At 34.6% G+C, this 14,969-nt stretch overlaps 1 protein-coding gene across 1 annotated transcript; it reads left to right on the forward strand.

Annotated features, from left to right (window-relative positions):
• The first annotated feature begins 11,196 nt into the window (after nucleotides 1-11,196).
• On the forward strand, nucleotides 11,197-12,132 carry LOC112619634 (olfactory receptor 5H8). Its single transcript, XM_025377722.1, has one exon. It carries the CDS (start codon nucleotides 11,203-11,205, stop codon nucleotides 12,130-12,132), a length of 930 nt encoding a protein of 309 aa, XP_025233507.1. The 5' UTR covers nucleotides 11,197-11,202.
• The last annotated feature ends 2,837 nt before the right edge of the window (nucleotides 12,133-14,969 follow it).

Here is a 14,969-nt window from a genome sequence, read left to right on the forward strand (position 1 = left end):
TGATCTGTTGCTTACAGGGAACACACTTCACCTATAAAGACACACATAGACTGAAAATAATGGGATGGAAAAAGACACTGCATGCAAATGGAAACAAAAAAGGAGGAATAGCTATACTTACATCAGGCAACATAGATTTTAAGGCAAAAAGTGTAAAAGGGTACTAAGAAAGTTATTATGTAATGATAAAGATGTCAACTCAGCAAGAAGATATAATTACTGTAAATACATATGCAGTCAACACTAGAGCACCCAGATATATAAAGCAAATATTACTAGAGCTGAAGGGAGAGATAGACCCCAATACAACCATAGCTGGAGACTTCAACATTGCACTTTCAGCATTGGACAGATCTTTCAGACAGAAAATTAACAAAGAAACATTAAATGTGATTTGCACTATAGAACAAATGGACCTAACAGGTATGTACAGAACATTTCATCCAACAGTTGCAGAATACACATTATTCTCCTAAGCACATGGATCACTCTCAAGGATAAACTATATGTTATGGCAAAAAACAAGTCTCAAAGAATTTTTTAAAAAAGAAATAATATCAAGTATCATCTCTTAATGTAATGGAATAAAAGTAGAAGTCAATAACAAGAGGAACTTTGGAAACTATACAAACACATTGAAATTAAACAATATGTATATGAATGACCAGTAAGTCAATGAAGAAAATTGAAAATTTTCTTGAAACAAGTAAAAATGAAAACACAACATACCAAAACCTATGGGATGAAGCAAAATTGGTACTCAGAAAGTTTATAGTCATAAGTGCCTACCTACAAAAACATAGATAAACTTCTAATAAACAACCTAAAAATGCATCCTAAAGAATTAGAAAAGCAAGAGCAAACCAAATCCAAAATTAGTAGAAGGAAATAAACAATAAAAATTAGAGCAGAAATAAATGAAACAGAAAAAAGGAAAACAATGCAAAAATCAAGGAAATGAAAAGTTGGTTTTTTGGAAGGATAAACAAAATTGACAAACCATTGGCCAGACTACCTAAGAAAAAAAGACAGAAAACCCAAATAAATAAAATCAGAGATGAAAAAAGGAGACATTACAACTGATACCACAGGAATGCAAATGATTATTAGGGACTACTATGAGTAAGCATATATAAATAAATTTGAAAATTTATAAGAAATGGATAAAATCCTAGATACAAACAACCTACCAAGATTGAACCATGCAGAAATCCAAAACCTGAAAAGACCAATAACAAGTAAGGAGATTAAAGCTGTAATAAGAAGTCTCCAAGCAAAGAAAATCCCTGGACCCAGTGGCTTCATTCCTGAATTTTACCAAATATCTAAAGAAGAACTTAACATCAATCCTCCTAAAACTATCCCCAAAAATAGAGCTGGTAGGAATACTTCCAACCTCATTCTACAAGGCCAGTATTACTTTGCTACCAAAGCCAGACAAAGACATCCAAAAAAGAAGACTACAGGCCAATATTCCTGATGAACATTCATGTAAAAATCCACAAAATAGTAGCAAACCAAATTCAACATCACATTAAAAAGATCATTCATCATGACCAAATTGGATTTATCCCAGGGATGTAAGGATGGTTGGGCATATGCATATCAATTGATGTGATACATCATATCAACAGAATAAAAGACAAAGCCCATATGATCATTTGAATTGATGCAGAAAAAAAAATTGATAAAATTCAATACTCCTTTATGAAAAAAACTCTCAAAAAACTGGTTATAGAAGAAACATACCTCAATATAATAAAAGCCATAGATGAAAGACCCACAGCTAGTATCATACTAAATGGAGAATAACTAAAACCCTTTTTGTAATATCTGTAAAATGACAGGGATATCCACTTTTACCACTTTTAGTCAACATAGTACTAGAAGTCCTAGCTAGAGCAATCAGACAAGAGAAAGAAATAAAGGGTATCCAAATTGGAAAGGAAGAAGTCAAATTATTCTTGTTTGCAGATATGATCTTATATTTGGATGAACCTAAAGACTCCACCAAAAAACTATGAGAACTGGTCAACAAATTCAATAAAGTTGCAGGGTACAAAATCAGCATACAAAAATCAGTAGCATTTCTATATACCAACAGTGATCAATCTGAAAAAGAAATGAAAAAATTAATTCCATTTATAATAGCCACACATAAAATTTAATACCTAGGAATTAATTTCACCAAAAAAGTGAACGATCTCTGTAACGAAAACTATAAAACACTGATGAAAGAAATTGAAGATTACACCAAAAAATTGAAATATATTCCATGTTCATGGATTGGAAGAATCAATATTGTTAAAATTGTTTATACTACCTAAAGCAATCTACAACTTTGATGCAATGCCTATCAAGATACCAATGACATTCTTCACAGGAATAGAAAAAATCAATCCTAATATTTCAATGGAACCACAAAAGACTCAGAATATACAAAGCTATCCTGAGTAGAAAGAACAAAACTGGAAGAATCACAGTAACTGACTTCAAATTATACTACAGAACTATAATAACCAAAACAGTATGGTGCTAGCATAAAAATACCCACATAGACCAATGGAACAGACTAGAGAACCCAGAAACAAATTCACAGATCTACATTCAGTGAACTCATTTTCAACAAAGATGCCAAACACATCAATAAATGGTGCTGGGAAAACTGGATATTCATATGCAGAAGATTGAAACTAGATCCCTGTCTCTCACCATATACAAAAATCAAAATGGACGGAAGACTGAACTAGAATACTTGAAACTATGAAACTACTACAAGAAAACATTGGGCAGCACATTGGTCTGGGCAAAGAGTTCTTGAGTAATACCCCAAAAGCAGAGGCAATCAAAGCAAAAATGGACAAGTAGAATCATATGAAGTTAGAAAGCTTCTGCACTGCACACAATCAACAAAATGAAGAGACAACCCACAGAATGGGAGAAAATATTTGCAAACTACCCATCTGAAAATGTATTAATAATCAGAATACATAAGAAACACAAACAACTAATAGGAAAAAAAATCGAATAACCTAATTACAAATTGGCAAAAGATATGATAGACATTTCTCAAAAGAAGACATACAATCACTAACAGGTATATGAAAAGATGATCAATATCAATGATCATCAGAGAAATGCAAATCAAAACTACAATGAGATAACATCTTACCCTACTTAAAAAGGCTTATATCCAAAAGATAGGCAGTAAGAAATGCTGGTTAGGGTGTGTAGAAAAGGAAACCATCATATACTGTTGTTGGGAATGTATATTAGTACAAGCACTGTGAGACAGCTTAGAGGTTCCTCAAGAAACTAAAAATAGAACTACCATATGACCCAGCAATCCCACTGCTAGCTATATAGCCAAAAAAAAAAAAAAAAAAGAAAAAAGAAAAGAAAAGAAAAGAAAGAAAGAAAGAAAAAAAGAAAGAAAGAAAGAAAGAAAGAAAGAGAAAGAAAGAAAGAAAGAGAAAGAAAGAAAGAAAGAAAGAGAAAGAAAGAAAGAAAGAAAGAAAGAAAGAAAGAAAGAAAGAAAGAAAGAAAAAGAAAGGAAAGAAAGAAAGAAAGAAAAGAAAACCAGTGTATAGAAGAGATATCTGCACTCCCATGTTTACTGCAGCACTGTTCACAATAGCCAAAATTTGCAACCTAAGTGTCCATCGACAGACAATGGATAAAGCAAATGTGCTACATACACACAATGGAGTACCAATCAGCCATTAAAAAGTATGCTCCTTTCATTTGCAACAACATGGGTGAAACTGGAGGTCATTATGCTAAGTAAAATAAGTCAGGCACAGAAAGACAAACTTTGCATGTTCTCACTTATTTGTGGGAGCTAAAAATCAAAACATTGAATTCATGGAGATAGAGTAGAAGAAAGGTTACCAGAGTTTGGTAAGGATAGTAGGCAGGAAGGAGTGGTTATGGTTAATGGGTACAAAAATACAGTAAAGTGGAATGAATAAGATGTAGTATTTGATAGCACAACATTGTGACTACAGTCAACAATAACTTATTGTACATTTAAAAATAACAAAAAGTATAATTGGATTGTTTGTAACACAAAGAATAAATGCTTGAGGCAATTGATAACCCATTTACCCTGATCTGATTATTATGAATTGTATACCTCTATTAAAATATCTCATGTACATCATAAATATATACCACCTATTATGTACCCACAAAATTATTTTAAATTTTTTAAAAAGTTCATCTATAAGATGTGCACTTGCTACAATTGTATGATATTTACTTTATCTAATAAAGTACCTTCTACAAGACACTTATTTGAGGGCAATAGATAATGGTAGCATCATGATATCCCCCTTTATCCTTCTAGGTAGTTTGCATAGCACCCTAGACCTGTTGCAGAACCTTCTTGTGTTCTGAGCTTCAATCAAAACCAGCAGCTTGTTGGGTTATTGGTTAAATGGGCCAGAGTAACACACTTCAATTAGGAACACATTGTCTCCAAAATTCAAAGAACCTATTAAGGCTTTATGCCTCTTTCTAGCCTGCAGGATAGGTTCAATGGAAGAACTTTTCATTCACTTTAAAAGGGATAGCTCAACATGCCCCACACCACTGGACCCCTTGAAATTTCACTGAAATAGAAAGCCCCAGAATAGTTGTGAAATGTATTTCCGATTCTCTGGCATGCAAATGTGTTACCAACAAGTCTTGAGTAGTTGCTACTTCTTGCTTAATAGGACAATCAGCATGTCATCAGAATAATCAGCACAATGTTATCAGTATATCATCAGTGGAATATCTTGTGGAAAAGAAAGAGGATCAAGGTCCCGAATATTTGCAACTCATATATCTGACAAAAGAATTGTATCCGGAATATATACCAAGCTCTCAAAATCAATGAAAAGAAACCTAATAACCCAATTTTATCAAATAAGCAAAATATTTTAACAGAAGAAACTTCACCAAAAATAATACAGATATGTCAAATAAGGTCATAAATACATGCTGGATCATTAGTCATCATGGAAATGCAAATTAAAACTTCAGTGTGATGCTATGAGCTACATATTTAAGTAAACAGAATTGAAAAGATTATTTATACTGAAAACAATGATGCAGACCTTTGGTAGTAAAAAACTAGGCAACAAGTTAGAAGATAATTACATAAAATTTAAAGGGGTAGTCAATTTAAGTCAAGTTTTGGTTGGGTGAAAGGCTAATTTGGCACATTATATTGTTGACGTCACCTTTCTGCAGCGCATTCACAGTCACTTTGCTTTTATATATGCAATTTTCTTCTGTATATTTCTTTTTCACTAGAAAAGTTCTAAGAAAGTCAGATAATTGATTAATAAATCTGCCAAAAGATATGCCCTTTGCTTTCTCCCATCTTGCTAGTGGAGATTAAAGTTTTAAAAAAGTTGATGTGTAGGTAGTTATTTATCACTATTCAGATATCAAATCTAAATGCCAAAAATAAGGACATTTTTACTTTCCTGAACAAATGCTCATTGAGACGTTTCTATGTTAATTCTCAAAACCAAAATCTGAACATATTAATACCACAATCACAATCTCTCAATAGTTTTCTTCCAAATTGGGATTAAAGAACAGAGTCTGTGACCTAGTTTCCAAATCCTGTGTAATCTCACTCATACTGCTTCTTTGGCCACATGTGGCTCCTTCCTGCTTCTCTCTTTGGTTGCCAGTCACATTTGCCATTTTTTGTTTATCCAGGGATCTAGGTTCTCTTATCATCTAGGCCCTTCAATGATGAAGGTTGTGTGGAAGGCAAGTGTCCACAGGCATACTCTGCTAGACAGGAAGACTGTTTTTTTTTTCTTTAGTTTTTCTTTTTTTGAGACAGGGTCTCACTCTGCAGCCCAGGCCGTCTGGGCTCACTGCAACCTCCGCCTCCTGGATTCAAGCAATTCTTGTGTCTCACCCTCTCAAGTAGCTGGAATTACAGGCATGGATCATCACACCCAGTTATTTTATTTATTTATTTATTTATTTATTTATTTATTTATTTATTGAGACAGAGTTTCACTCTGGTTGCCCAGGCTGGAGTGCAATGGCGCAGTCTCGGCTCACCACAACCTCCGCCTCCCGGGTTCAATTGATTCTCCTGCCTCAGCCTCCCGAGTAGCTGGGATTATAGGCATGCGTCACCAGTGGGCCTGGCTACTTTTTTGCATTTTTAGTAGAGACGGGGTTTCCCCATGTTGGTCAAGCTTGTCTCGAGTTCCTGACCTCAGGTGATCCGCCCGCCTTGGCCTCCCAAAGTGCTGGAATTACAGACTGAGCCACCATGCCCCGACTTTTTTTTTTTTGGTATTTTTAGTAAAGACAGGAGTTTCACCATGTTGGCCAGGCTAGTCTCATACGGCCTCAAATAAAAGTGCTGGGATTACAGGCGTGAGTCACCGCGCAGGCCTAAACAGGATGACTCATGAGCCCCACCTCAGAACTACTGAAACAGAATCTGCATTTTAACAATGTCTCCAGGAAATTCATAGGCCTTGAAATTTGGGAAGCACAGATCTACGCCCCCTCCACAGAGGTCCTTTGCCTTTTATTTTCTTTGCGCCTCCCCCTAACTTTTGCCTAGAAAAATTTCTCCTCAGACTTTATATTAAATTTGGGGAGCTAGGTATATGTCTGGAATTTGAGCTACAGTTTGCATGAAGAGGACAACTTCGTGTTTGCCTCTGAAAGGAATTTAGCTCTTTGGTTTTATTAAAATCATGTTTTCATTAACTCAGATGAGACCATACTAACCAAAGAACTCAGACCATCAAATTATGTAAGTAAACCAAAGTTCATGCAAATATGTCAGTAGCGTCATCTGTGGTAAAAAAATAATAATAATAATAATAATAATAATGGCATAAAGTATAATTTCAATTCTTAAAACTAGAACTGTCTACAATAACTTGATGTTTATGATTCTGAAGTTTGTAATCCCCTGTGGAATAATTTGAACTTTTCATACATGTCCAACCCTACAATGCCCAGTAGAACCACTAACTTTGTCCTTAAGGGGATCCTCAAGCTCTCTTGGGGCAATTTTCGGTTCTCCACTTTTTCCTGTTTTGGCAAAAGTGCACAGTTGTACAATTAGTTGACTCTGGTGTTCAAGGAAAATTTATACACATGTTTCTTCAACTTAGGAAATGAAGCCTCTGAAATGAATCAATGTGCCAGGATTGCTACCTATGTTTTTGTCATTTTAGTGCTATAATTGTGTTTATTTCTACTTTAGAAAACCTAACACTTTTAAAGGATCTCCACAATTTCTTCCAAGGTATGGGTAAGAGTAAAATGTTTTCTATAGTATTTATTATTCTTTGGGTAGAAAGTTTAAAATTTGATAATTAAGATTAGGTTTACAAGATGTTAGAATAGGCAGATACGGAAAGTATTAGTGAATTATCTGCATACATTATTTTTACAATTAAAGTCTGTTCCCTACTACTCTAGTAGTTAGAAAATAAAAATAATAATAAAGCCTGAACAAGCAAAATAGCTGTAATACTGATTTGCTCCCTTCAATGGTTTTTTATTACCTTGTTAACCTCACTATAGTGACTTTATAAGGTAAGTTTTGGTGAACCAGAACAACTTAAAACTGAGTTTAAAGAATCAATTATAATGATCACTATGCAAGATATCGTTTTGTTGATTCTGATAAAATAATCTATTGTTTAATTAAATACATATTATGATTAAAACTTTTAAGGTGTCACTTAAATACTTAGCTTTTTACCCACTTTTGAAAATAATTTCATTATTTATATTTATATATATGCAGAAAATACATATAAATGCAGAAAAATGTCCCTCCAACGCTTTTTCCACATTTATGACTTAAAAAGTATACACACACAAATGGAATCTGAGATTTTCAATTATTTTTCTACTGAGATTGCGTGAACGGAGCCCAATTTAATTTAATTAATTCCAAATTAAAATACATCTGAAATTATTGTTGTTGGCTATGTATATAACCTGTTTCAGGTTGCACTCTTGGCTCAATATTATCTTGCTACAAAATAATTGTTGGAGAAGAAAGAGATCTCAAGTAAAGGCAGCAGAATTCCTAAAGTCAGTTCTAACCACTAGAATAACAAAGACAAAGTAACTTATATATGGAAAGAACTTTTAGACAGTGCTAGTGTATCTATGAGCAACACAAAGTTTGTAAGTAAAATTTAAAATTGGATCTTGTTTTCATACAAAAAGTCCATAGGAAACTAAAGTTCGAATTTTGAGTAACAGTAAAGAAAAGTTTCCTAGAATTCACATCTAATTCACATCTTTTAATGAACTTTAGGGTTAAAACATCTATTTACCCCCAATCCTCTGTCTTTCTCTGATACTTCCTCTCTTCCTATTATTTGGCTTTCCAACACTCAGCTTTCTGGTATCTTTTCTGCTTCTCTTTTCTACATTCATTCATATATGCCTTTTTTGTTCTTTACTGTTCTCTCTTTTATTTTCTTTTCACTACCCAGATTTTCTTTTCTACTTCTCTGCTTCCTTTCCTCCTCTCCCTGCCTTCCTTTCTTCTCCTTACTTTTGAAAACTTTTATTAAAAAGGCTTACAGAAAACGTCTATTTTTAAGTTCAGGGGTACATGTACAGGTTTGTTACATAGGTAAATTTGTGTCATTTGGGTTTGTTGTAGAGATTATTTCATTGCCCAGGTATTAAGCCTAGTACCCATTAGTTATTATATTTTTCCAGATCCTCTCCCTCTTCTAACCCTCCACCCTCCAACAGGCCACAGTGTGTGTTGTTCCCCTCTATGTGTCCATGTGTTCTCACAAATTAGCTCCCACTTATATGTGAGAATATGCAGTATTTGGTTTTTGGTTCCTGTGTTAGTTTACTAAGGATAATGGCCTCCATTTCCATCCATGTCACTGCAAAGGACATGATCTCCTTCTTTTTCATGGCTGCATAGTATTCCATCATGTATATGTATCATATTTTCTTTATCCAGTCTATCATTGATGGGCTGGATTCCATCATTGATTCCATGTCTTTGATATTGTGAACAATGCTGCAGTGAACATACATATGCATGTATCTTTATAGTAGAATAATTTATATTCCTTTGGGTATGTACCCAGTAATGGGATTGTTAGGTCAAATGGTATTTCTGTCTTTAGGTTTTTGAGGAATCACCACTATGTCTTCAACAATGGTTGGACTAACTTATTTACATTTCTCCAACAGTAGGCAAATGGCAAATGTTGTTTGCGTTACTTGGAGTGCTGTAGTTCATTCACCTCACTGTTGTGCCATTTGTTTCCCATTCACTTCTTATTTTTTTTCTGGCTTTAATTCTATCAGCAAATGCAAACTGCTCTCACTGAAGCCACTAAAAATCTCTAATTTCCACAATCAGTGATCTCTCTTCATATTTAGTCCAACCAGAGCATTTCTTTTGGCATTTTGCCCTGTACTTTGTCCTTCTTGAGTATATTTCCTCTCTTTATGTCTACAACATTCAGCTCTCCAGTTTCCCTCCTGCTTCTTTGATCACTCTGCTCAATATTTTTTTCTGACATCACCCTTGTCTCTTTGTTTGAGCCAGGACTCTTGGTTGCATTGGGCAATGAGTTTATTGAATGGAAAGCTATCTAAAATAGAAATGCCAGGGAAGTTGGAAGAATGAGCTGTAAAAATGGGCAGGAACAGAATGAAGTAAGACAGCTAGTCAACAGCCCAAATCATGTCCCAACACTAGCTCAACAAAAGCTCCTGCTGTCATGGTTGAAATTTCAAATGTCACAGCTCACACTGTCAGTTCCATTGTTGTGTGTGGATGCTTTTGTAAGGGTCTTGATATTGCTGCTGTGGCTGCTTTTGCATCAAAAGTTCTCTTTGATCACTGTTCCTTTGTTTTCCACCTTCCAAATTCCAAATCTATGTTGGTGGGTTTGGCTGGCCAAACCTAGTCAAGTAGCCTCATTCTAGGTGCAAGAAGGACGGAAAAGTAAGTTTCTAACTCTAGAATGGGTAGTATTCTCTCTCGGCCACCAAGATTAATGTGGTAGAAAAGAGGACCAGGGGCTGGCCATCTAATAAATGACCTGTAAAGTGGATACACTTTATAACCTGTTTAATATAATTTTAATTGTATTGCCTCTCTGTTCCTCTTTTATGTTTGATACACTCTCCAATGCATAGGACATCTATAACTATGCCTTAAACTACCCCCAGTGCCTCTCATATCATTATTTTTATTAAGTTCTAGTAGAGTCACATCTCTAAGTACATCTCACCTGGATGTTCAGAGAATGCCCCTTCCCCATATCTGCCAACGAACCTGAGTTCTCAATCTCATTTTGAATCACCAAATGACTCCTCTTAATTTCAGTGACTACCCTCTTCCCATCTAATATGTCATGGAGCCCTGGTGACTCTACATTCTGAATTCTTTTCAATCTATTTCTTTGTCTTCCTCATCACTTCCTTATCACACATGAAGTAGGTACTTTGCATTCATTTGAATCACATGAACAGCATTTTCTTAAAAATATATATTCCTAGACTTCATTCTTGAACTACAGAATTTAATAGTAATCCCTCATATTCAAAATTTGGGTAAGAAAGTTCCCCCAGACAATTCTGATATGTAATCTGGCTTGGGATTCCTTTGCAACAGAAACAGTTTCCTGATTAGTATCTCTGACTGCAGGTTCCCTTCCTTGCAGCCTATTTTCTATAACATCAATTATTTAACTTAAAATACGTCTTACATGCCACCATCTGTCTTAAAATTTTAAATTCATGACTATTTCCTGAAGAATACAGTTCAAAGTCCTTCACATGGCTTTTAACTCATTTTGTGTTTCTGACCTTACAAAGATCTTTTCCTTTGACCTTGTATCCATGTCTCAGACACAGAAATTTTGTACCGTACTCCAGTGTCCACATAAATTAATCACATCCATAGAATGCCTCTCTTTTTGCTTAAATATGTTTATTCATGCACATTCTATAAACTCAAATAATTGCATTTTTCCATCTCTTCAATTCCCCTACTATGGTTTTCATCAGCACAGTGTAATAAATACACAAAGAGGACATTCTGATGAGCGTATGATTTTATTTTAACTCCTCTCCTCTAGTATTCACTTTATAAATCCTTATTGAATATTCTTCTTATGTTTATTTCAGTTCACTCAGGGTACATCCAATGAGGACATGGACGAGGAAAATGCAACATTGCTGACAGAGTTTCTTCTCACAGGACTTACCTATCAATCAGAGTGGAAAATACCCCTGTTCCTGGCATTCTTGATAATATATCTCATCACCGTCATGGGAAATCTTGGTCTGATTGCTGTCATCTGGAAAGACTCACACCTTCACATTCCAATGTACTTATTCCTTGGGAGTTTAGCCTTTGCGGATGCTTGGTTATCATCCTCAGTGACCCCTAAGATGCTGATCAGCTTCTTCATTAAGAGTATGATGATTTCTCTCTCTGAATGCAAGATACAATTTTTTTCCTTTGTAATCAGTGCAACCACAGAATGTTTTCTCTTGGCAACAATGGCGTATGATCGCTATGTAGCCATATGCAAACCTTTACTTTATCCAGTGATTATGACCAATGGACTGTGCATCCGGCTATTAGTCTTGTCATTTGTAGGTGGCTTCCTTCATGCCTTAATTCATGAAGGCATTTTATTCAGATTAACCTTCTGTAATTCTAACATAATACATCACTTTTACTGTGACATTATCCCATTGTTAATGATTTCCTGTACTGACCCTTCTATTAATTTTTTAATGCTTTTTATTTTGTCTGGTTCAATACAGGTATTCACTATTTTGACTGTTCTTGTCTCTTATGCATTTGTCCTCTTTACAATCTTAAAAAAAAAGTCAGTCAAAGGCATAAGGAAAGCCTTTTCCACCTGTGGAGCCCATCTCTTCTCTGTCTGTTTATACTATGGCCCCCTTCTCTTCATGTATGTGGGCCCTGCATCTCCACAAGCAGATGATCAAGATATGGTGGAGTCTCTATTTTACACTGTCATCATTCCTTTCTTAAATCCCATTATCTACAGCCTGAGAAATAAGCAAGTCATAGATTCACTGACAAAAACATTAAAAGGAAGTGTTTAGATCTCATACTGTAATATATTCTCTTTTTATTTAAAGTCACATAATCATGCAGGCTAGATGTCAGTATATGTTAGTGTATGTTTAAAGTTTTTTGCAATTACAATTGTCCTAACTTTTTAATGACTCAAGTCATTAGTATCTAATAAATTCCTTAAGATATTTGTATATATTATTGAAAAGCACACTAGAAAATTTTGTCAACTGTTCATGACATACTAGAATAATTAGAGCAGAAAAAAATAAAAGCATTTTACATGTTTCTTGCTCTTCAACGTGGCTTTATAAATGGATCAAGTGCTACAATAGTAGATCCTCTAGTAACAACTTGAGTATGATGTCTTTGTTACTAATATAGGTTTATAAACTGGAGATTTATAGCACACTTCCTCCATAGAACAAGTTTGTGTTTGCATGAACCCAAGCAAATCTCACGAATTCAGCTAACCATCACGAAGTGTTTTTTTCCACTTTATTCGGAAATGGTTAATTTCTTTTCTTGTAGAGATTCAATTCACATATTATAGACGGAAATGAATAGAAATAGGAAACTATGAAACTATGAGGCAGTTGCCTCTCCATGTTTGTGATGCCTTCTAAGAACCTTTCCAACTGTGTTTATATGTTTGTTGGCAATTTGAAAACCTTTACTAATTTCGAGTGCTAAAGGATTAGACTAAATAATTAAGTTGAGATGAGTGCAGAGAAATAAATAAAATAGAAGTGGCAGAATAAGAATTGAATGGTCTTAATTTTCCCTGAATTAAAAAAAAAGGAAGCTTGTAAGATCAAGAAATCGGTGATATTTATGGGTTATTGTAATGTTCCCTTGTCAATGAGTGACTTAATGCATTTGCAGGGACTTGGATGGAGCTGGAGGCCATTATCCTTAGCAAAATAACACAGGAAGAGAAAAACAAGTAACACGTGTTCTCACTTACAATTGGGGACTAAATGATGAGAACTTTATACTACAAAAGTACAACTAGGCCAGCCTGGGCAACATAGCAAGACCCCATCTCTAAAAAAAATTAAAAACTAGCCAGGCACCTGTGGTCTCAGCAACTTGGGAGGCTGAGGCAGGAAGATCCCTTGAGTCCAGAAGGTGGAGGCTGCAGTGAGCTATGATCATGCCACTGCATTCCAGCCTGGGTAACAGAGTGAGACATTGTTTCAGGAAAAAAAGTACAGATAAAATTATTATGTATTATGCCATACTGCACAGAGGGTGATAGAAAAGATGTGAAAATGAACAAGGGTTTGAATATTCTGTTGCTGAAAAGTCCTTGATAGCTTTCCTCAAATTCAATGCTCTTTAAATATAATGAGAGATTCATCTTCAGGTCATCCTTGCCTTTATTCTCTCCACACTTGAAATTCTGTGAGTTCATGCTGGTACTCAAAACACCCCAAAACATACTCAGCTGTGTGTTTTGCAAAACTCAACTTTCTTATCTTTTTCATCTGGCTCTTACTGTCTTACCTTCCAAGCACTGCAGCCAGATAATTTTTCATAAACAAGACTCTCATTGAATCATATCCCTCTTCAGTAATCTTTAATGGATTGTCATTGCTACCAGATTACATGCATATAAGGTATATGTTCCTAGAACTGAATATAGTTGTGTACTGTATAATGACATTTTGATTGCATATGGGGTGGTGGTGCCATAAGATTACAATGGAGCTGAAAAATTCCTATCACCTAGTGACATCATACCCATCATTATGTCACAGTACAACACATTACTCATGTGTTTGTGGTGATGTTGTTGTATACAAATCTACTACACTATCAGTCATATAAAAGTATAGCTCATATATTTATGTACCATCCATAATACTTGATAGTGACAATAAGCAACTGTGTTAGTGGTTTATATATTTATTATACTATTAATAATTATTTTAGAGTATACACCTTCTGATTATATAAAAAAGTTAACTATAAAACAGTCTCAGGCAGGTCCTTCAGGATATATTCCAGAAAAAGGCATCATTGTCATAGGAGATGAGAGCTACGTACATGTTATTTCCCCTAAAGACCTTCCAGTGGCACAAGATGTGGAGGTGGAAGACAGTGATATTCATGATCTCAACCCTAACTAGGCCTAAGCTAATGTGTGTGTTTGTGTCTTAGCTTTTAATAAAACATTTTAAAATTAAAAAATTAAATAAAATTTCTAAAAATAGAAAAAAGCTTACAGAATAGAAAATAAAGAAAAATATTGTTGTATAGCTGTACAACATGTTTGCCTTTTAAGCTTAGTATTATTACAAAGAAGTCAAAAAGTTTTAAAAAGTTTAAAAGTTTATAAGGTAAAAACAATACAGTAAGCTCAGTTAATTTAATTTTGAAGAAAGAAAAAACTTTGAACTAAATTTAAGGTAGCCTACATTTACAGTGTTTATAAAGTCAACTCCACAGTGGTGGACGGAAATGTCCTAGGTCTTCACATTAACTCATCACTTACCCACTGACCCACCCAGAACTACTTCCAATCCTGCAAGCTCCATTTATGGTAAGTTGTACAATTTTTAAATTTTATGTCTTTTTTTACTCTACCTTTTCTATATGTGGATATATTTAGATATACAAACCATTGTATTACAATTTCCTACTGTATTCAGTATAGTAACATGATGTGCAGGTTTGTAGCCCAGAGCAACATGTGACACCATATAGCCCAGGTGTGTGGACTATACCATCTAGATTTTTTGTAAGTACACTCTAGGATGTTTTCACAATGACAAAATCACTTACTTCTTGCAAGAACACTATAGGATGTAATCAAAATGACAAATTTCTCAGAATGTATTCCCATCATGAAGCGATGCAT

The sequence above is a fragment of the Theropithecus gelada genome, chromosome 2 (genome assembly GCF_003255815.1).
Source record: "Theropithecus gelada isolate Dixy chromosome 2, Tgel_1.0, whole genome shotgun sequence".
Classification (NCBI taxonomy): domain Eukaryota; kingdom Metazoa; phylum Chordata; class Mammalia; order Primates; family Cercopithecidae; genus Theropithecus; species Theropithecus gelada.

What these genes read in the sequence shown, in the direction of transcription:
- LOC112619634 (XM_025377722.1), top strand. Translation starts at nt 11,203, where the DNA reads ATGGACGAGGAAAATGCAACATTGCTGACAGAGTTTCTTCTCACAGGA.